At 40.9% G+C, this 23,100-nt stretch overlaps 1 protein-coding gene across 1 annotated transcript in view; it reads right to left on the reverse strand.

Moving 5' to 3' along the window:
• pdhb (pyruvate dehydrogenase E1 subunit beta) overlaps positions 1-23,100 on the reverse strand; it is a 31,753-nt gene that overhangs the window by 6,406 nt on the left and 2,247 nt on the right. Inside the window, exons 3-10 of the mRNA XM_061940772.2 lie at positions 16,021-16,128; positions 9,610-9,672; positions 9,510-9,545; positions 9,238-9,428; positions 9,072-9,166; positions 8,903-9,013; positions 8,726-8,817; positions 1,733-1,874 (exon numbers count right to left, since the gene is read on the reverse strand). Coding sequence (XP_061796756.2) covers positions 1,733-1,874; positions 8,726-8,817; positions 8,903-9,013; positions 9,072-9,166; positions 9,238-9,428; positions 9,510-9,545; positions 9,610-9,672; positions 16,021-16,128 — 838 coding nt within the window. The remainder of the gene's footprint in view (positions 1-1,732; positions 1,875-8,725; positions 8,818-8,902; positions 9,014-9,071; positions 9,167-9,237; positions 9,429-9,509; positions 9,546-9,609; positions 9,673-16,020; positions 16,129-23,100) is intronic.

A 23,100-nucleotide genomic window follows, 5' to 3' on the forward strand; every position in this document is an offset into this window, starting at 1 on the left:
ACATATTAGTCGCATTTGAAAGGCAATTTAAAATAAACAAAGAATAGTAAACAACAGGCTGAATAAGTGTATGTTATATGAGGCATAAATAACCAACTGGTATGTTAACGTAACATATTATGGTAAAAGTCATTCAAATAACTAACATATAGAACATGCTATACGTTTACCAAACAATCTGTCACTCCTAATCGCTAAATCCCATGAAATCTTATACGTCTAGTCCAGTGGTCAGCAACCCGCGGCTCCGGAGCCGCATGCGGCTCTTTGATCACTCTGATGCGGCTCAGCTGCTTGCTTGCCGACCCCCCCTGATTTTTCCGGGATACTTCTGAATTTCAGTGCCTCTCTCGAAAATCTCCCGGGGTAACCATTCTCTGATTTTCACCAGGACAACAATAGTGGGGGCGTGCGTGATAGCACTGCCTTTAGCGTCCTTCACAACCTGTCGTCGCGTCAGCTTTTGTTACCAAACTATCTGCGTGCCGGCCCAGTCACATGTTGTATGGGGTTTCCGCTTATACACGTAAGTGACTGCAAGGCATACTTGGTCAACACCCATGCAGGTTACACTGAGGGTGGCGATTTAAACAACTTTAACACTCTTACTAATATGCGCCACAATGTAAACCCACACCAAACAAGAATGACAAACACATTTTGGGAAAACATCCGCACCGTGACACAGCATAAACACAACAGAACAAATACCCAGAATCCTATGCATCCCTAACTTTTACCGGCTACATTATACACCCCCGTTCCCACCAAACCCCGCCCCCCCAACCGCGCCCACCCCAACCGACGCACAGAGGGGGCAGGGGGGAGGTTGATGTTTGGGGGGGCGGGGTTTGGTGGTAGCGGGGGTGTATAATGTAGCCCGGAAGAGTTAGGGATGCATGGGATTCTGGGTATTTGTTCTGTTGTGTTTATGTTGTGTTACAGTGTGGATGTTCTCCCAAAAATGTGTTTGTCATTCTTGTTTGGTGTGGGTTCACATTGTGGCGCATATTAGTAAGAGTGTTAAAGTTGTTTATATCGCCACCCTCAGTGTAACCTGTATCGCTGTTGACCAAGTAGGCCTTGCAGTCACTTACGTGTGCAGGCAGAAGCCGCATACAACAAGTAACCGGGCTGGCACGCTGTTAGTACAGGCTGTAGCGGGCGCTAATGGCAGTGTCATCATGGCACGCCCTTATTAGTGATGATTGGGTAAAAATCAGCAGACATTCGAAAGAATGGTTGCCCTGAATTACGGGAATCTACCGGTAAAAATCGGGAAGGGTCCGCACTAACATTGAATTTTCATATTAAGGTGCGGGCCGCAAAATAACGTCTCACGGGCCGCGTGTCTGAGACCCCTGGTTTACACATAGCACAAAGCAAAAAAAAAACTTTGTATGCAGTGTTATTTTATTTTAAATTTCAAAAGAGTTTTGTGACTCCCATTGTTTTCTTTAATTTGTGAAACGGGTCAAAATGGCCTTTTGAGTGGTAAAGGTTGCCGACCCCTGGTCTAGTCTCTTACGTGAATGAGATAAATAATGTTATTTGATATTTTACGCTAATGTGTTAATAATTTTACACATAAGTCGCTCCTGAGTATAAGTCGCACCCCCGGCCAAACTATGAAAAAAATTGCGACTTATAGTCCGAAAAATAGGGTATATTCATTTTGGCATCGATAGCAACATATTGGTATCGGGACAGTCCTAGTCGAGTGAGTTGCTACCTTCCATGACCCTGGCGCAGATCTCTGCTCCAACACCAAACTGCGGCCATCCGCCTTCCACCGTCACCAGGTGGTTGGTCTTCATCACACTGGTCTCAATGCTCTCCACATCCATGGGACGGATGGTTCGCAGGTTGATCACCTTACACACACAGGACGTGGGTTATTGAAAAAGGTGAAAAGATGTGGACAGTAGGAATGATGCTCGAAACCGGTTTTCCCGGTTGTTCGATAAGAAAAGAACAGAGTCCTCGGACTCGAATCCCTTTTTGAGAACCGGTACCCGTTATCGAGACCACTATAGTAAAGAAAACAAGTTGGTTCTTTATTCGAATCCCTGGGAACGAATCCCAAATGGGCAATGTTATGCCCATTTGATTGTAGACTCTTACTGACACCTTGTGGCGATATGAAAATACTACGCGTCATTAGTTTGGGCACTTCCGGGTTGGCGTGTCAGTTCAGTTCATGAGACAATTGAGAAGTAGACAAGTTGTGTTAGTTCTTACAAGCCTTGGAAAAGATAAGTCTGTAAGTAAACTGTTTAACTTGTTTATGTAACTCAATATTAAGGTGGAAAGTGGTTAAATTTAAAACTAAGATGTTTTTGAAAAACTATTTTTGTGCACTGTTTCAATGGATGATTGGAGGACTTAAAATGGCTGCCAGTTGTGTATTTCCACCATCAAAATAGTTTCAACAACTTCCGGTTGAGGACGCATGGCGTGAAGACGTATTAGCCTCTAGCTCCCGCTTTACTCTTCCTTTTAACATGCACCCCACCTGTATTTGAAGAGCATTTAACCGCTGGTAACTCTTTTCTACTACGACGCATAGCAACACGCTTGATGACTGACAATGCCTCCCAAATCTGCAAAGTCGCAAGAGAAGGCAGAGGCAGATGCTGCAGCCGTTAGCAAATCTGAGCTAATTGCTATATTATCGGACCACAGATCAACCTTGTTGACTGAGCTCAAAACATCCTTTAGCGAGGTGAACGAGAAGCTGGACGGACTTCAGGAGACTGTCAATAGACATAACTATAGATTGACTTCATTAGAGGAAAATGCCGAATCCCTACATCAGCGGTTGGAGCAGGTGGAGGCTGTTTGTGACATGCTACAGGCCGACAACCAGAAGCTAAAGGCTAAGCTCACCGACCTGGAGGGAAGGAGCAGGCGGAGTAATGCCCGGCTAGTTGGCTTACCTGAAGGGATAGAAGGCCCGCAACCTACCAAGTTTTTCTCCTTGTTGCTGAAGGAAGTACTTGGTGAGGAAGTATTCGCCTCTCCACCTGAGCTGGACCGCGCTCATCGCAGCCTGGCCCCCAAGCCGGCACACGGGGACAAGCCCCGACCTATCCTGCTCTGTTTTCATCGCTTCCAGAGTAAAGAGCTGCTGATCCGGGAGGCTAGGAAGAAGGGTACGCTGCAATACCACGGGCACGCGTTCAGAGTGTACGAAGACTACTCTCCAGAGGTAGTGAATCAGCGGAGGGCTTACCGGACTGAGATGGCGTCTCTGTACAAGATGGGACTCAAACCCTCGCTACTTTACCCGGCCAGGCTACGCATCACACAGACGGACGGCACTCGCGTTTGGCTTGGATCAGTAGCCGAGGCAGCTAACTATATCAAGGCGTATAAAGACTCTTCATAACGGCCTCATCAACAAACTTTGTTTATGAGTTACAGTGAGTTTAAGACCTGGACTGTATAATCATATTACACGTTATACTTTCTACCTCAATCTATATGACTGTTTTTTTTTTTTTTTTTGTTTGTTTGTTTGTTTTTTGAAAAAGCATTTATTTTTTTGATTATATATACATTTAATAGTTTACCCTGTTTTATTATATTTACATCTAATATATATCTTTGTACTCAGTTATTTCCCTGTATCAGGTGGGGTACTTAATAGGTTAATAATATGGGGGAGTAGAGGGTTTTTGGTTCTTTTTTAAGAAGTAATCTGGAAGTCTTTAAGTTAGTTAGGGAAGGTGTGCTGTTTTTTTTTTTAATAGCTGAATTCACCTTAGGGATGGGGGGAGGTTGTTTTTGTTTTGCTGTCACTCAAGGCATAAAGGCTGGTCACTATTACTTGAGTACTTGGTCTAAACTTAATTGGCACCGTATCACCTGTTTGATGTTTAACTGTTTTTCCATATCATACATAGAAGCAGCATGAACTGTGACATCAACCTCGTTAGCTGGAATGTCAAGGGCCTGAATCACCCGGTAAAGAGGAAAAAAGCACTAGTACACCTCAAGCGTCTGAGGACGGGAATTGCCTTTCTGCAGGAGACCCACCTTCGAAGGTCAGATCACTCTCGTTTAAAATGTGGTTGGGTGGGTCAGCTCTTCCATTCTACTTTTCAGGCTAAGGCGAGAGGCGTTGCCATATTGATAAATAAGGATATATCTTTTACCCCCTCTGGTATCATAGCAGACTCAAACGGACGTTATATTATAGTTACTGGCCAACTCTATAACACCAAGGTTGTACTGGCTAACGTATATGCTCCGAATTTTGATGATGCCCAGTTTTTTGATCGTCTCATCAAATTACTTCCAGATCTAAACTCTCACCAGCTCATTATGGGAGGTGATTTTAATTTTTGTTTAGAACCTGGGATGGACAGATCAACAGCCAGAAAAGGTTATGTAGCATCTAAATCAGTTTCCTATATACAAACTTTTCTTTCGGAATTTGGCATATCCGATATATGGCGTTTTTTGCATCCAAAAAGTAGGGAATACTCCTTCTTTTCGCATGTGCACCACACATATAGCAGAATCGACTATTTTTTCACTGACAATAAATTAACTCCCTACATAAGTTCTTGTGAGTATCAAACTATACTAATATCTGACCATGCTCCCCTTTTATTGAAGTTGAATTTGCCTGAATCAAGGACAATTAGAAGAAATTGGAGGTTTAACTCTCTATTATTAGCAGATGAAAATTTTGTACTTTTTTTATCAGAACAAATCTCTCTATTTTTGGAAATAAACATGACCACAGATGTTTCAGTTGCGACTGTTTGGGAGGCCCTTAAGGCTTACTTAAGAGGGCAGATAATATCTTTCATGGCTAATAAGAGAAAGAACTCTGAAGCAAAACAACTAAGTCTGGACAAGCAAATAGCTGAAATTGATAAAATATATGCACAATTCCCATCTCCTGACTTATATAAAGAGCGTATGAAACTTAAAGCAGAATATGACCTTATTTCATCATTTTTCATTGAAAACCTTCTGCTCAGGAATAGGAGTGTTCTGTATGAACATGGTGAGAAGGCAGGGGAAATTCTGTCCAGACAATTGAAGGGGGTAAGAGCTAAACAAATTATCAATGGGGTGCTTTCTCAGGAAGGTAGGGTCACTACAGACCAACAGGAAATAAATAATATTTTTAAAGATTACTATTGTAAACTGTATGCATCCAACAGTCCCTCCAATCCCAATGCCATACAGGACTTCTTTAAGGATCTGCATATCCCATCCTTGCCACCAGATCAGGTCTTAAATCTAGATAAGCCAGTAACACAACAAGAAATATCGGAGGCCATTAAGTCTTTGCAAACTAAAAAATCACCTGGTTTGGATGGTCTGCCGTGTGAATTTTATGTGAAATTCTCTACACAGTTAGCTCCTATTTTGGCAGCCATGTATTCAGAATCACTAGTAGCGGGATTTCTCCCAACCACCCTAAATCAGGCATGCATAACATTACTGGCAAAAAAGAGCAAGGACCCCTTAGACTGCGGATCCTATAGACCCATATCTTTGTTAAACACAGACTATAAAATATTGGCCAAAGTATTAGCTTACCGTTTGGAAAACATTTTACCCAGTTTAATATCCCCAGACCAGACAGGTTTTGTTAAGCATAGACGCTCCTTTTTTAATACCCGACGCCTGTTTAACATAATGTACACTCCTTGTCAAGCTGCTTCAGAATGTCTTCTCTCCATGGATGCAGAGAAGGCATTCGATAGAGTAGAATGGGACTACCTCTTTGAAACTCTGGCAAAATTCGGATTTGGGGAAACATTCATCACATGGATAAAACTGTTATATTCCAGCCCTTCTGCTATGATTCTGACTAATAATTTGTATTCAAGTCCTTTTGATTTACACCGTGGAACTCGCCAGGGATGCCCCCTCAGTCCCCTTCTTTTTGTCCTGGCTATCGAACCCCTAGCTTTAGCCATTAGATCTAATCACTCTATAATGGGCATACATAGAGGAAACATAGAACATAAATTGTCCCTTTATGCTGACGATCTTCTCCTTTATGTGTCCAACGCAGAATCTGCAATTCCATTAATTCTTAGCCTGTTACAACAGTTTGGTGAAATCTCCGGTTATAAATTGAATTTAAATAAAAGTGAGCTACTGCCCTTGAATATGGACGTCTCAATACTAGAAAACATTGGGTTGCCCTTTAAGATCACTACAGACAGTTTTAATTACCTCGGAATTACTATTACAAAGAATTTTAAAGACCTCTTCAGGCAAAACTTTGGGAAGTTGTTTACACAAACCAAGCAAGATCTGGCTAATTGGACTCCCCTTTTCATTTCACTTATAGGCAGAGTCAATGTAATTAAGATGACTGTGCTTCCAAAATATTTGTATCTGTTTCAATGCTTACCTGTATTTATCCCTGGTACATTTTTCAAAAAATTAGACTCAATAATCTCATCTTATATTTGGAATGGCAAACAGCCACGTCTGCGCAAGGAGTTTTTACAAAGAGCAAAACATGATGGAGGTATGGCCCTTCCAAATTTCTGTATGTATTACTGGGCCACCAACTTGCATTGCATGTCATACTGGACATATTACCATCTACATTAGGAAAGTCCTACATGGGTGAAGCTGGAGACACATTCTAGTGGTTCTGCTTCTTTAGCAGCCCTAATGGGTGCAGCTTTGCCTCTATCAGTGAAGACAATTAATATTAATCCTGTAGTAAGTCACTCGCTCAAAATATACTGTCAATTTCGAAAACATTTTAACCTGCAAGGAATGAGCCTTTTCAGTCCAGTAGCATCAAATCACTGCTTTCCACCTTCAACACTTGACACAGCTTTTAATATGTGGCATCAAAGGGGTTTGAAATGCTTCAATGATCTTTTTATAGACAATATATTCTCCTCTTTTACGGAGTTGTCCAAGAAATTTAATCTACCCAGTTCCCATATATTTAGATATTTCCAGATAAGGGATTATGTTAAAACAGTTCTTCCGCAGTTCCCTAACAAACCCTCTAAATCAACCACAGATGAAATTATGTGTTTAAATCCAATAAAGAAGAGGGCAATATCATATATACTTAATTTACTCTCAGTATTAGAATGCACTTCCATGCTAAGAATCAGAACAGCATGGGAACAAGACCTCCAAACATCAATAGATGACGTAACCTGGGCAAACATTGAGAAAAGGGTTCACTCATCTTCAATGTGCGCACGACACTCACTGGTCCAATTTAAAGTGATACACCGGGTGCACTTCTCAAAAGCAAAATTAGCAAAAATATTTCCCCATATTAACCCATTATGTGATAGATGTAAACTAGATAACGCAACATTAATACACATGTTTTGGCTTTGTCCGAAGCTAAAGGGGTACTGGAAGTCCATCTTCGAAGCACTTTCTACGGTTTTAACAATTCAAATCGATCCAAACCCTTTCATTTCCGTATTTGGAATCATTCCTGAAGGGATGGAACTACCTGTCGGGGGTCACAAAATAGTTGCCTTCACCACCCTCCTCGCACGCCGCCTGATATTGTTGAAGTGGAAGGAGGCTGACCCACCCTTAGTCTCCCACTGGATAAGGGACGTACTAGCAAACCTGAAGCTGGAGAAAATAAGATACACATTACGGGGCTCTGAAAACAAGTTTTTTAAAGTGTGGAGACCTTTTTTTACTTTTTTTGACCAATCTTCTACACAAGTGCAGGAAGAGCCCTAGATATGTACCTAGATATGGCCTTGTCATGCTGCGTCTATATTATGTTTCAGTTTTCAATTACTGTGTTTTAGGTGCCTTGTACTGAACTTTATCTATTTATTTATTTTTTTACTCCGGGTACTTTTGTACTCTTACTTTTGTTTTTTTGTTTTTGTTTTGAGTGACAGCAGGGGTAGGGGATGAAGAGGGTTTGAATATTTTGTCAATGTGAATGTGAAATCAATAAAAAGAACTATGAAAGAAAAAAATAGTTTCAACACTCAGAAGTATTTGTTTGATGATAGTACTGTATATTCGTGTGAAGCTAATATTTACATATTGTGTATTAAATTTGAGTATGTTAATTGAATCACATGGCTTATACATTTGTTATTGTGTGTATTTCAGTTAAAAAAAATTAAAAACAACAGTCAAAAGTAAAGATAGGAAAAGACAAAGCAAGATCAACAACAATAAAGAGCCTAAATGGATTAATCTGCTTTGGAACTTTATGAGACGTCTTGGATTGTTTGTTAGCTGTCTGCCTGTGTGTGTAGTTAGTATGTTCCAATAGCAGCAGAAGTGCACTTTTTGGAGAGCTGTATTATTTTCAGTTTTGTGCCCAAGGGACTGATTTTATTTAACACTATATTATTATTTATACACCTATAGTGATCCCAGAGACAGGTTGTTTTTGTGTTACTGTATATATTTGTTTTTCTGAAAAATCCCACTTAATATACTTTGGGTAACAACAGTCAATATTTATTTATTTTATTGTTTTAGGGGGGTGACAGTCAATATTTATTTATTTATTTTATTTTTTTCTTATAAAATAAAAGTGAGCTTTTGTTAAACCAAATATTGTGTTTTTTTCCATATACCACCACCTATCTGGATTCGATAAGAGAATCGATAAGGAATCGGTTCGATAAGAGGATTCGATAATAGGCTTGAACTCGATAATTTCTTATCAAACATCATCCCTAGTGGACAGTGATCTACGAGCATGATGCGTCTCTCGTACCTCGCACTCAACTCCTTCCTTGGCGAGGACAGCGGCGGCGTCCAGACAGTGGCCGACGTAGCGGGAGTGAGAGACCAACGTGACGTGAGACCCTGAGGCACAGAAGACATCGACTTTAAAAAGGGTCCTCGTCCGCCTCGGACCCTCTCCGCCAAGCTTTGGACGTCGTCCTGTCACCTTGTCTCTCGATCTTGGCCTTGCCGATGGGAATGGTAAAGTCTTTGGACTGGGACTCGTCAGACATCTCAAAGGGAACGCCGTACAACAGCTCGTTCTCCAGGAAGACCACTGCGACAACAGTCAACGGTCACAACAGTCTTTACGTCTGCTTGTGCTCCAGTCTCACCTGGGTTGTCGTCTCGAATCGCCGCCTTCAGGAGACCTTTGGCGTCTTCTGAACTCCAAGGGCTCACCACTTTCAAACCTGGACAGTGGGCGTACCTAATAAGGGACAACCGCCACGATTAGTGACACAGCAATGGCGTGCAGCGATCCTCTGGAAGTGTACACACCAGGCAGCGAAGCACTGTGAGTGCTGAGCAGCCACGCCGGCTGACGACCCGTTGGGGCCCCTGAAGACGATGGGCACCGACTGCAGGCCGGCAGACATATAGCACGTCTTGGCTGCGGAGTTGATGACCTGATCGATGGCTTGCATGGAGAAGTTGAAGGTCATGAACTCACAGATGGGCCTCAGGCCGGCCTAAGAGTACATGACGCAATCACGGGCTGCTTTCGGGGAGAAAAATACTGGTCTGTGTACATGTGCAGTGGAGACCCTCACCATGGCTGCTCCCACCGCGATGCCAGTAAAGCCCATCTGTAACCGAGAACCATTGCATTAGCAACACTGACACATGACCACAATCTCTCATAAGTCTTGCCTCGGAAATTGGAGTGTCGATGATGCGCTTGTCTCCATACTTCTTCCACAGACCTCTGCTCACCTGTGGGGCGCACAGATGGACAGCTGGTTTGTAAAATGTCCCCAACTTCAACTCAAGTCGTGAGAAAAGCCCTATGGAGATAGTGTGGTCGTGACGTGCAGTGAGGTTCACACCAGGGGCCTCATGGAAGACCGGGCTTTCTACTCCGCCGCTCCCAGTCTGTGGAACGCTCTCCCTGACCACCTGAGGGTACCACAGACTGTGGATGCTTATAAAAAAGGCTTAAAAACCCTTCTTTTTAAAAATGCCTCTTTTTTTTTTTAGATATATTCGTGCTAGTTCTAATTTGTATTTTTATTAATTTTTATTATCTTTTTATCCATCCATCCATCCATCTTCTTCCGCTTATCCGAGGTCGGGTCGCGGGGGCAGCAGCCTAAGCAGGGAAGCCCAGACTTCCCTCTCCCCAGCCACTTCGTCCAGCTCTTCCTGTGGGACCTCGAGGCGTTCCCAGGCCAGCCGGGAGACATAGTCTTCCCAACGTGTCCTGGGTCTTCCCCGCGGCCTCCTACCGGTCGGACGTGCCCTAAACACCTCCCTAGGGAGGCGTTCGGGTGGCATCCTGACCAGATGCCCGAACCACCTCATCTGGCTCCTCTTGATGTGGAGGAGGAGCGGCTTTACTTTGAGCTCCCCCCGGATGGCAGAGCTTCTCACCCTATCTCTAAGGGAGAGCCCCGCCACCCGGCGGAGGAAACTCATTTCGGCCGCTTGTACCCGTGATCTTGTCCTTTCGGTCATAACCCAAAGCTCATGACCATAGGTGAGGATGGGAACGTAGATCGACCGGTAAATTGAGAGCTTTGCCTTCCGGCTCAGCTCCTTCTTCACCACAACGGATCGATACAGCGTCCGCATTACTGAAGACACCGCACCGATCCGCCTGTCGATCTCACGATCCACTCTTCCCTCACTTGTGAACAAGACTCTGAGGTATTTGAACTCCTCCACTTGGGGCAAGATCTCCTCCCCAACCCGGAGATGGCACTCCACCCTTTTCCGGGCGAGAACCATGGACTCGGACTTGGAGGTGCTGATTCTCATCCCAGTCGCTTCACACTCGGCTGCGAACCGATCCAGTGAGAGCTGAAGATCCTGGCCAGATGAAGCCATCAGGACCACATCATCTGCAAAAAGCAGAGACCTAATCCTGCAGCCACCAAACCGGATCCCCTCAACACCTTGACTGCGCCTAGAAATTCTGTCTATAAAAGTTATGAACAGAATCGGTGACAAAGGGCAGCCTTGGCGGAGTCCAACCCTCACTGGAAACGTGTCCGACTTACTGCAGGCAATATTATCTTTTTATTTATTTTTTTAATACACTGTAGCACTTTGAGGTTGTTTGCTCAATGTAAAGTGCTTTTTACAAATAAAATCTATTATTATTCATGTAACAAGTTTGCTGAGGCAAAAAAACCTGGCGTACAGCAAAAATGAGACTGACGTGGAAATGTGCGCTGCCTCATGACAACTTCATGGCTGACGTACGTACATTTCTACAGGCTGTGGACACATTGGCGGCACACAGAGTTGAGGTGGTCATTCGGGCTTTACCGTCATTTTACTTTAAGAATGTATCAAAAATCGACGGCTGAGTAGCGCTTTTTAGCGGCAGCCGGCCACCATGGTATGTCTCCATCTACAAAACCATTCTGGGTATCACTCCATCTTATCTGTCTTGTCTTTTAACAAAGAAACAAGGAAGTCACAATCTTCGTTCAATGAATGTTCTGCAATTTGTCGTCCCCAAAGTAAGAACTAAACTGGGCAAGAAAGCATTTAGGTTTTTTCAGCCCCGAAGGCTTGGAATAACCTACAATGGAATCTTCAACTTCAAAACCTTGTTACATTAAATGAGTTTAAAGCTTCTGTGAAATGATTGCAGTCTACCTTGTCATGTGAGAAAGTTTTAATGTTGTAAATTTGATGTTTATGTGTTGTTTACTGTTTTTAATGTAACCTTGCTGCTGCCCTCTTGGCCAGGTCTCCCTTGGAAAAGAGATCTTTGATCTCAATGGGATTTTACCTGGTTAAATAAAGGCTGAATAAAAAATAAACCGTGGCTCCGACTCCCCCCGCTCTGTTGCAAGTATTTGTGATTATATGTAACATGTTTGTGTGTGCTATGGCAAATGAGTTTTTTTCACAAAGCCTCAGTCTGGACCCCCTCCCGGGTGTCCAGCCTTTGACTGATATTTTTTTACTTTCCCCCCCTTCCCCAATTTCACCTGTTTCCCACCTTTTTTAAGGAGCGCCGTAAGTGGCTGATCCGTTGGCGGTCCCGTCTTGTCTCCCTGTAACGTATGTCTGCTCTTAGTGGGACTGTGCCGAAAATGTAATTTCAGTTCTTATATGTCTTGTACATGTTAAGAATGGACAATAAACAGCACCTTGAACCTTGAAAATCGAGGCAAGGACACAAAATGCACTTTTTTCCCCCAAAGCATTTAATGCGTCATTTTCTGTTAATATTTATTAGGACATATTAATTAATCTAGGCCAGGGGTGCCCATACTTTCTCTGCAGGCGAGCTACTTTTCAATTGACCAAGTCGAGGGGATCTACCCATACTTGCCAACCCTCCCGATTTTTCCGGGAGACTCCCTAATTTCAGTGCCCCTTCCGAAATTCTCCCGGGGCAACCATTCTCCCGATTTTGACCGGGACAATAATATTGAGAGCGTGCCGTGATGGCACTGCTTTTAGCGTCCTCTACAACCTGTCGTTGTGTCCGCTTTTACTCGATTTAAACAGCGTGCCGGCCCAGTCACATGTTGTATGCGGCTTCTGCATACACACGTAAGTGACTGCAAGACATACCGTATTTTCCGCACTATAAGGCGCACCTAAAAACCACAAATTTTCTCAAAAGCTGACAGTGCGCCTTATAACCCGGTGCGCTTTATATATGGATAAATATTAAGATTCATTTTCATAAAGTTTCGGTCTCGCAACTTCGGTAAACAGCCGCCATCTTTTTTCCCCGTAGAAGAAGCGCGCGGTGCATGCTGGGATATGTGACGTTTCATTTCCATTTGTGTGTTTTTGTAAAGACCCCAAAATGGCTCCTATTAAGTGTGTTGTCTGTCTAATTATAAATAATGCAGACGAGGCGTGTTAACTGAGTTCTCAACGTTTACTCACAGCGTGCTCATAACCACATTCTAACTCCCAGCATACAACAACGCTTCTCAGGGCTACCGCGCATGCTCGTCACTATCGTTGCATGCTGGGTAGTGTAGTTGTTATATTTGCTAGCTCATAACATCACATTAAGAGACACGCTTACGCGCTTAATTCAATACTCGCCGTCATTCCGGGTGGATTGACAAAAGACCTCCAGCCGCTAGATATTGGTGTCAACAGGGCATTCGAAGCTAGACTGCTAACTACGTGGGAACAGTGGATGACAGAAGGCGAACACACGTGACGTTCACCAAGACAGGGAGGCAGGGAGACAGCGCCAGACGACATTTTGGATCTCACGTTCGCCCAACTTTTCAATTCGGACAACGAAGGAGAATAATTCGAGGGATTTATGAATGAAGAATAACTTCAGAAAGTGAGCGTTATGTTTATTTTGTGTGTTGTGACATTAACGTTCGAGCAACATTATGTTGCTATTGCTCTGCACTATTTTGAATTTTACTATGTTTGTGATTGCACATTTGCGTACATTTTGGGAGTGAACAGAGTTGTTAGAACGCTGGTTTTTAATATATTATTAAAGTTTGACTGACCTATCTGACTGTTTTTTTTGACATTCCTATAGCGCAGTTAGATGCGGCTTACAACACCGGGCGGCTTATAGGTGGACAAAGTTTTGAAATATGCCGTTCATTGAAGGCGCGGCTTTTAACCCAGGGCGCCTTATGGTGCGGAAAATACGGTACTTGGTCAAACTTTATCAATTGCACACTCGGTCTTAGCAGATCACAACACGCCCAGTAATAGTACACTAGTGTTGTTCCGATACCAATATTTTGGTACCGGTACTAAAATTATTTCGGTACTTTTCTAAATAAAGGGGACCACAAAAATAGCATTATTGGCTTTATTTCAACAAAAAATCTTAGGGTACATTAAACATATGTTTCTTATTGCAAGTTTGTCCTTAAAGGGGAACATTATCACCAGACCTATGTAAGCGTCAATATATACCTTGATGTTGCAGAAAAAAGACCATGTATTTTTTTAACCGATTTCCAAACTCTAAATGGGTGAATTTTGGCGAATTAAACGCCTTTCTAATATTCGCTCTCGTAGCGATGACGTCACAACACAATCCGCCATTTTCTCAAACACCGAGTCAAATCAGCTCTGTTATTTTCCGTTTTTTCGACTGTTTTCCGTACCTTGGAGACATCATGCCTCGTCGGAGTGTTGTCGGAGGGTGTAACAACACAAACAGGGACGGATTCAAGTTGCACCAGTGGCCCAAAGATGCGAAAGTGGCAAGAAATTTGGACGTTTGTTCCGCACACTTTACCGACGAAAGCTATGCTACGACAGAGATGGTAAGAATGTGTGGATATCCTGCGACACTCAAAGCAGATGCATTTCCAACGATAAAGTCAAAGAAATCTGCCGCCAGACCCCCATTGAATCTGCCGGAGTGTGTGAGCAATTCAGGGACAAAGGACCTCGGTAGCACGGCAAGCAATGGCGGCAGTTTGTTCCCGCAGACGAGCGAGCTAAAACCCCCTGGATGTCTTGGCTCACACCGTCCCTTATGCCACCGAAGATGATCAAGAGAAGAATATCGACCCTAGCTTCCCTGGCCTGCTGACATCAACTCCAAAACTGGACAGATCAGCTTTCAGGAAAAGAGCGCAGATGAGGGTATGTCTACAGAATATATTAATTGATGAAAACTGGGCTGTCTGCACTCTCAAAGTGCATGTTGTTGCCAAATGTATTTCATATGCTGTAAACCTAGTTCATAGTTGTTAGTTTCCTTTAATGCCAAACAAACACATACCAATCGTTGGTTAGAAGGCGATCGCCGAATTCGTCCTCGCTTTCTCCCGTGTCGCTGGCTGTCGTGTCGGTTTCGCTTACATACGGTTCAAACCGATATGGCTCAATAGCTTCAGTTTCTTCTTCAATTTCGTTTTCGCTACCTGCCTCCACACTACAACCATCCGTTTCAATACATGCGTAATCTGTTGAATCACTTAAGCCGCTGAAATCCGAGTCTGAATTCGAGCTAATGTCGCTATAGCTTGCTGTTCTATCCGCCATGTTTGTTTGTGTTGGCTTCACTATGTGACGTCACAGGAAAATGGACGGGTGTATATAACGATGGTTAAAATCAGGCACTTTGAAGCTTTTTTTTAGGGATATTGCGTGATGGGTAAAATTTAGAAAAAAACTTCGAAAAATATAATAAGCCACTGGGAACTGATTTTTAATGGTTTTAACCCTTCTGAAATTGTGATAATGTTCCCCTTTAAATAAAATAGTCAATATACAAGACAACTTGTCTTTTAGTAGTAAGTAAACAAACAAAGGCTCCTAATTAGTCTGCTGACATACCCAGTGTCATTTTCCATTCTAATATTTTGTCAAAATTATTAAGGACAAGTGGTAGAAAATGAATTATTAATCTACTTGTTCTTTTAATGTTAATGTGGCGGACCGGTACTTTTCAGAGGCGGTATTATACCGAATATGATTCATTAGTATCGCGGTACTATACCAATACCGGTATAGACTTAGACAAACTAATGATCCACAAGGGAAATTGTTCCACACAGTAGCTCAGTTACAAATGATGGAAAGGACAATGCACGTATAAAATAGACTAAAAGCAATATAAAATATAACATATATACGTAATATTTATATAATATATGTACAGTATATGATATATACTGATACATTATATTATATGTTTATAACATATATAAAATATATAACAATTACCATGTACAATATTACAGTATATGTAACAGCTGCAGCATAAAATAAAGAGTAAATCCAGCAGAAAATAGACATTATAAACAAAGAGAAGTAGCTAAGGTGTCAGGTAATAGACAGATATCATCTATTGCTGTATGGCGAGTGATTATACAGCTGTATACCGTACAACCCATAGTACACACAATTTTATGGTTTGCACAAGCGGTTTAGCCTGTAGTATTTGGACCTTAGTAGATCAGGCCCTAAATGCGCATAACTTTTAACCCGTTTGCAGTCATTCACAAGGTGGGCGAGTAAAAAACAAAACCAATTTCCAGGTTATTTTTTTGCTTCGTCCAACTCCTTAATAGATATTTTGAAATGTGCAAAAGTAAATTGTCAAAACATGTATGAAACAAATAACCAAAAAAATCCACATACCTTGTAGGCGCCATCGTACTGGGCCACCTCCTCACCCAACAGGAAGACCCGCTCGTCCCTCTCCAGCTCCTCGTCCATGGCTTGGTTCAAAGCATCGCGGACAGTCACCTGACAGAACAACAATGTGAAAGTTTGGAATTTTAAAGTGGATCAACATTATACACAGTATATTCTATTTGAGGCCATGTCCACACGAACACAGACACTTAATAAAGAATTACTTATTTCTGCGTTTAGGCCTCTTGTCCACACGCAGACGCATACTTTTGTCTTTAAAAACGCAGACTTTTACAAACGCTGGCCAAAGTGTAGAGATCCAAAACTCTCCGCTGAGTGTATGCGTGTACACGGCACAACCGGACACATTTCTAAAAAGCCATAGAAAAGAGTAAAAGCTAAACACTAGGGGTGTAACGGTACGTGTATTTGTATTGAACCATTTCGGTACGGGGGTTTCGGTTCGGTTCGGAGGTGTACCGAACGAGTTTCTACACGGACATATTAAGTAGCATAACACACGTTGTGTAAACAATGCACACCGAGGCACAACACACGACATGCTAGTAACTAACGGGCTAGGATACACTGACCATACGTCCTCTTTTCACCGGACATGTCCTCTTTTGCGGAGCTGTCAGGGCGGAGTTTCTTAAATGCCTCAAATGTCCGGCATTTTGAGTTAGGGTTGCGTGTATTTTCAATGTATGTTCAGGGTTAAGAAGGGGTTAAAAACAAAACAAATTGTGCGTGCAGCAGCATTGGTGAGGGAGGGGCAGAGACAGAGACAGAGAGAGAGTTATTATAAACGCGCATGCGTCGCCAGGCTCTGCTTTTTATCCATAGATTTATCACATTTAATTTTTTATTATCTATAGCAGGGGTGTCAAAAGTGTGCCCCGGAGATCTTGCGGCCCACAGCTAATGTTTTAAAGGCCCACGGCACATTCTAAACATACTATTAAAATAAACAAAAACAAAACAAAAGTGAAATAAAAAAGCTTAAAGGTTAAATGTAATTCAGAAAAAGTTGCAATGTTGACTAATAAAACAAAGCTGTTTTTTTTCTCTTTCAAACTGTCATTGCTCAAAACATAATATTGAATCAAAATCAATGTTATTATGAATTATTGACCTATCCAAGGTTCCCATTACTTCACATCAAATATTCCACTAAGAAAAATATTTTTGGTGGAAGATTTTGCAAATTTGGTAAATAAATAACCCAAAAATGTATATTTTGTTGTTTTCTTACTGTACCGAAAATGAACCGAAACGTGACCTCTAAACCGAGGTATGTACCGAACCAAAATTTTTGTGTACCGTTACACCCCTACTAAACACACAATACAAACACTCACAATGCTAAAAATATTATGACAGACCATCTTAAAAAACTGAATGGAATTTTACAGAATAATGTAATAAATGTGGGATTTGTAATATTAACTATGAACGATAAAACACTGAATATTAACAACATATGAATGTCTCACCTCTTTACTTCCCAGACAATTGTCTGCAGATCGATCTTTTACAATAAAGCAAAATGCAATAAATATTAGGGGTGTAACGGTATGTGTATTTGTATTAAACCGTTTCGGTACGGGGGTTTCGGTTCGGTTCGGAGGTGTACCGAACGAGATTCCACACGGACATATTAAGTAGCGTAACGCACGTTGTGTAAACAATACACACCGAGGCACAACACACGGCATGCTAACAGCGACCGGGCTAGGACAACATGTAAAAGCCAGAGCTGGAAGACCCTCCTGCCTCGTTAAGATCTCCCGTTTGGGAACACTTCGGCTGCGCGATACAACAATGGAGGACGAAAGTTTGCCGACATTGTTCAGCAGCTGCTTCTGACAACACGTCAAACATGCTTACTAGGGATGTCCGATAATGGCTTCTTGCCGATATTCCGATATTGTCCAACTCTTTAATTACCGATACCAATATCAACCTATACCGATATCAACCGATATATACAGTCGTGGAATTAACACATTATTAAGCTTAATTTGGACAACCAGGTATGGTGAAGATAAGGTACTTTTTAAAAAAAAATGTATCAAATAAAATAAGATAAATAAATTAAAAACATTTTCTTGAATAAAAAAGAAAGTAAAACAATATAAAAACAGTTACATGGAAACTAGTAATGAATGAAAATGAGTAAAATTAATTGTTAAAGGTTAGTACTATTAGTGGACCAGCAGCACGCACAATCATGTGTGCTTACGGACTGTATCCCTTGCAGACTGTATTGATATATATTGATATATAATGTAGGAACCACAATATTAATAATAGAAAGAAACAACCCTTTTGTGTGAGTGAGTGTGAATGGGGGAGGGAGGTTTTTTGGGTTGGTGCACTAATTGTATGTGTATCTTGTGTTTTTTATGTTGATTTAATAAAAAAACAAAAAACAAAAAAAACGATACCGATAATTTCCGGTATTACATTTTAACGCATTTATCGGCCGATATTATCGGACATCTCTAATGCTAACCAATTTGAAGCGTCACCACCGCATTTAAGCAGCCTCTCCTCAGCGAGTCAGGCAGGGCTAAAGCAATAACAAATGTTTTTATAGCAGCAGATAGAAGTCCATATTGCATTAAAACTAGATTTTGACCCACTTCTATGGTGGAAGAACAATGAGCTCATATATTTTCTTACTGCCAAGTTAGCCAGGCTGGGGGGGGGGGGAAGAAAAGTTAATCTGAGGCTGAGTTGACTTGAAACTGTTTAATGTTGCACTTTTTATATGTAGAAGAAAAGTTTTGTCATTTTATTTAATCTGAGCAACAACTTGAGGCAGTTTAATGTTGATTAACGTGGACTTAAACAAGTTGAAAAACTTATTGGGGTGTTACCATTTAGTGGTACGGAATATGTACTGTACTGTGCAATCTACTAATAAAAGTCTCAATCAATCAATCAAAAAAAGCACTTTATATGTAGAAAGGTTTTGTTAAGAAACCATTCTGAGCTAGGGATGCCGATATTTGCCAAAAATTGCGTATCGGCAAGGCATGGGAAAATGCCGATCCAGATCCAGTTTAAAAAAAAACTCAGGTCCGTGTTTTCCAACGCACCTATTTAAATAATACATTCCACTTTTCTGCTGCTCCGTAATTTCCGTTCCGCATTTTCCAGCACACCTTCAACACATCCACAGGTCTGTGAATTATCACGCAGTTGCTTTTAGCTGCTGGCATTACACGACAGGCTCTTCTCACTCTTTTCTGTGTCTCCCTCTCACAGACAGCGAGGGCACCTTCTTACACACGTCACATACTGTCACGTCATACGTCACATACTGTCACGACATACGTCACATACGTATACGTCCTCCCCGAGCAGAGAGGTAGCAGCATGGCTAACGTTAGCTGTGATGCTAGCGCAGTCGTGCGAGCAACGCTCCCTCTAAGGTGCTCGCCTGTGCAATTGTGCACTGTTTAAACGTCCTCTGCGCATAGCAAATCTATGCCACGCACAAAATCTAATAAAAAAATAAGCGCATAACAATTTTCGACACACGGACACGACAGAGAAAACAGTTTTCGTCATCATTGGTCAAATATTGTAACGTCTGTCGAGACGCTTATCTCCATTCGGTGCCACACGTCCACACCATCAAAATGCAGAGGCAAAACATTTCCACATCAACACCGTATGAAAAAATTAGTGATTTTTTTAGTTGTGATTTCCTTCTCTGCATGAAAGTTTAAAAGTAGCATATATTAATGCAGTATGAAGAAGAATGTTTTAATGTAGACATGCAAGCCTTGAAAGAAAATGTTGAAAATCAAGACTACATTTCCTGCAAATGGGTGCATTTCTACCCTATATTTTAACTTTAGATTTATTCTCATATCAAACTCTTTTGGCTGTCTTTTTGACACTTACATCCGGCGCCCCCCTCCACACCCTGGATTATAAATAATGTAAATAATTCAATGTGATTATCTTGTGTGATGACTGTATTATGATGATAGTATATATCTGATAGTATATATCTGTATCATGAATCAATTTAAGTGGACCCCGACTTAAACAAGTTGAAAAACCTATTGGGGTGTTACTATTTAGTGGTCAATTGTACGGAATATGTACTTCACTGTGCAACCTACTAATAAAAGTCTCAATCAATCAATCAAAACACATAGAATCATCATACTGCTGTGATTATATGCATCAAGTGTTCATTCAAGGCTAAGGCAAAATATCCACATATATATGGTGTGACATGGCCTTAAAATATTGCAATATTAAAAAAAAGGCCATATCGCCCAGCCTTCTAGTTCAATGATGCCATGTTTGTTTGTCATGTATAATTTTGTCTATTTTGTGTTTATCCTTGAATAAACAGGTCAGTTTCTTGTTACCAACCATTGTGTATTATTCAAACTCCCCTAATTCAGCTGGCTAGTTGTTATCAAGAGTACTAAAACCCTTTTCAACATGATTCTGACAACTAAGTAGGCTAAATAACTTTAAACTTTAATACATGCTCGGATAGTTTTGTTTTGTTTTTTTGTTTTCCATGTTTATTTTATTGCCTGCAGTGTACCAGTGTATGTTTGTGTGTGTGTGGATGAGAGATTGTTTATGTGTTTGCTTGAATGGTCCAGTTGTGTGCATGTTTGTGTTGTGTGTCTGTGGCCCACAGTCCTTGACCATATGCCCTCTTCTCTTGTTCATGTTTCATGAACAGAGGAATGATTTATCTGACCATGATCACACACCCTCTTCTTCCTTTCATGTTTCTGAAATAACACTATATGGATAGTTCTGATAGTGAATTCTCCTCTGAAATAGAGGAGAATGAAGATTTGATAAACTCCCACAATTTGGAATCGATCAGTTTCTCAGACCACATCAACTACAAATCACAAAGATTTATGAGCGAAATGGATCCAGATAGAAATGCTCCTCAAAACACCAACAATGATTGTTTATATTATACTGACGTCACATTTGATAAAACATTTATGCAAGATAAAAACATATCTCTAGTACATTTTAATAGCAGGAGTCTATACTCTCATTTTGATGATATCCAGGACTATTTGAATCAGTTCAAATCTCCATTTAATATTTCAGAGACATGGATGAATGAGAATACAAGTAATGAGTTTGAATTAAATGGGTATGAAATGTTTTGCACCAACCGTAAAAATAAGAGAGGAGGAGGTGTGGCTCTGTATGTGGACAAAAATATCAGCTGTAGTATTGTAACTGATATGTGTTTAACTGTTGAGGAACTCTTCGAATGCGTCACTGTAGAATTATCATTTTCAAATAGGAAACACATTATTGTAAGCTGCATTTATAGAACACCAGGATCCGACTTAAAAATATTTAATGAATGGATGGAAAAATTATTTAAGAGAAACAAAAAATATATAGTATGTGGTGACTTTAATATCAACCTTTTGAATCCTAATAAACACAAACACACAGCAAAATGTATTGACACCATGTTCTCCATGGGCTTATTCCCACTGATCACACGACCCACTAGAATCACAACACACAGCACGACACTTATTGACAACATATTTTGTAACATTGTACATCAGACTGTAACTGGAGGCTTGTTAGTGAGTGACGTCAGTGATCATTTACCCGTGTTCATGGTGTACAATATTAACTGCAAAACATCCAAACCTGTAAATAGTGAATATTATCGTAGAGACACAACAGAAAGATCATTAACAGCACTAAAGAATAATTTAGCGAAACACAACTGGGATTCTGTTTTTCAAACGTCAGATATAAATGCAGCTTATAATTTATTTCATGACATTTTTTTCTCACTTTATGATACACACTGCCCCATCAAAAAATGCACTATAACTAACTCCACAAAAACTCCATGGATAACTAAAGGGCTTGCGAACGCTTGCAAAAAGAAAAATTATTTATATAGGACTTTTTTTTAGGCATCAAACCATAGAAACAGAACAAAAGTACAAAACATATAAAAATAAATTAACCAGCATATTAAGAGCAAGCAGAAAAGAATACACCACCAAACTATTAATCCAAAAGAAAAGTGATATAAAGGGAATTTGGAAGGTATTAAATACAATTATTGGGCATGGTTCAAACAGTCCTTGTTATCCAGAGTTTTTTGTTGAGAACGACCAAATCATAAGTGACAAGAAGATGATTGCTGACGGCTTCAATATGTTTTTTGTTAAAGTTGGGCCTGAGCTGGCAAAAAAAATCCCAATTAATGATGTACAGCCTATGGAACTTATTGGAAAAAATCCTTACTCGATGTTCCTTACTCCGACTGTCGAAAAGGAAGTTTTAGAGATTATTCAGAAAAGCAAGAACAAAACATCACGTGACATTTATGACCTCGACATGAGGACGGTCCGGAATGTAGCGGAAGAAATCATCAAACCATTCACATACATCTGCAATTTATCTTTTCAACTTGGACAATTTCTTTCACAAATGAAACTCTCAAAAGTCATCCCCATCTTCAAATCTGGAGACAAACACCACTTCACAAATTACCGGCCCGTCTCCCTTCTGCCACAGTTGTCAAAAATTTTGGAAAAATTATTTGATAATAGACTTCGTGGCTTCATTGAAAAACACACTCTATTATCTGATTGTCAATATGGGTTCCGACAAAATAGGTCAACTTCATTAGCTTTAAGTGATCTAATAGAGAACATTACTAATGGTATCGAGAAAAACAAATTTGTTTTAGGAATTTTTATTGACCTGCAAAAGGCTTTCGATACCATTGACCACCAGATTTTGGTAAACAAACTGGAAAACTATGGCATAAGGGGAGTGGCAGGGAAATGGCTGAAGAGCTACTTGAATGAGAGACAGCAGATTGTTCAGATCGACCAACATCAATCTACACTCATGAACATAACCTGTGGAGTCCCCCAGGGGTCGATACTGGGACCCACACTATTTATAATGTATATCAATGAAATATGTAAAGTATCAACACTGCTGAAGTTCATCCTCTTTGCTGACGACACAACACAGAAAAGGCAATTAGGATTGTGTCCAATGTTCACTACTTACATCATT

The sequence above is a fragment of the Nerophis lumbriciformis genome, linkage group LG03 (assembly GCF_033978685.3).
Source record: "Nerophis lumbriciformis linkage group LG03, RoL_Nlum_v2.1, whole genome shotgun sequence".
Lineage (NCBI taxonomy): Eukaryota > Metazoa > Chordata > Actinopteri > Syngnathiformes > Syngnathidae > Nerophis > Nerophis lumbriciformis.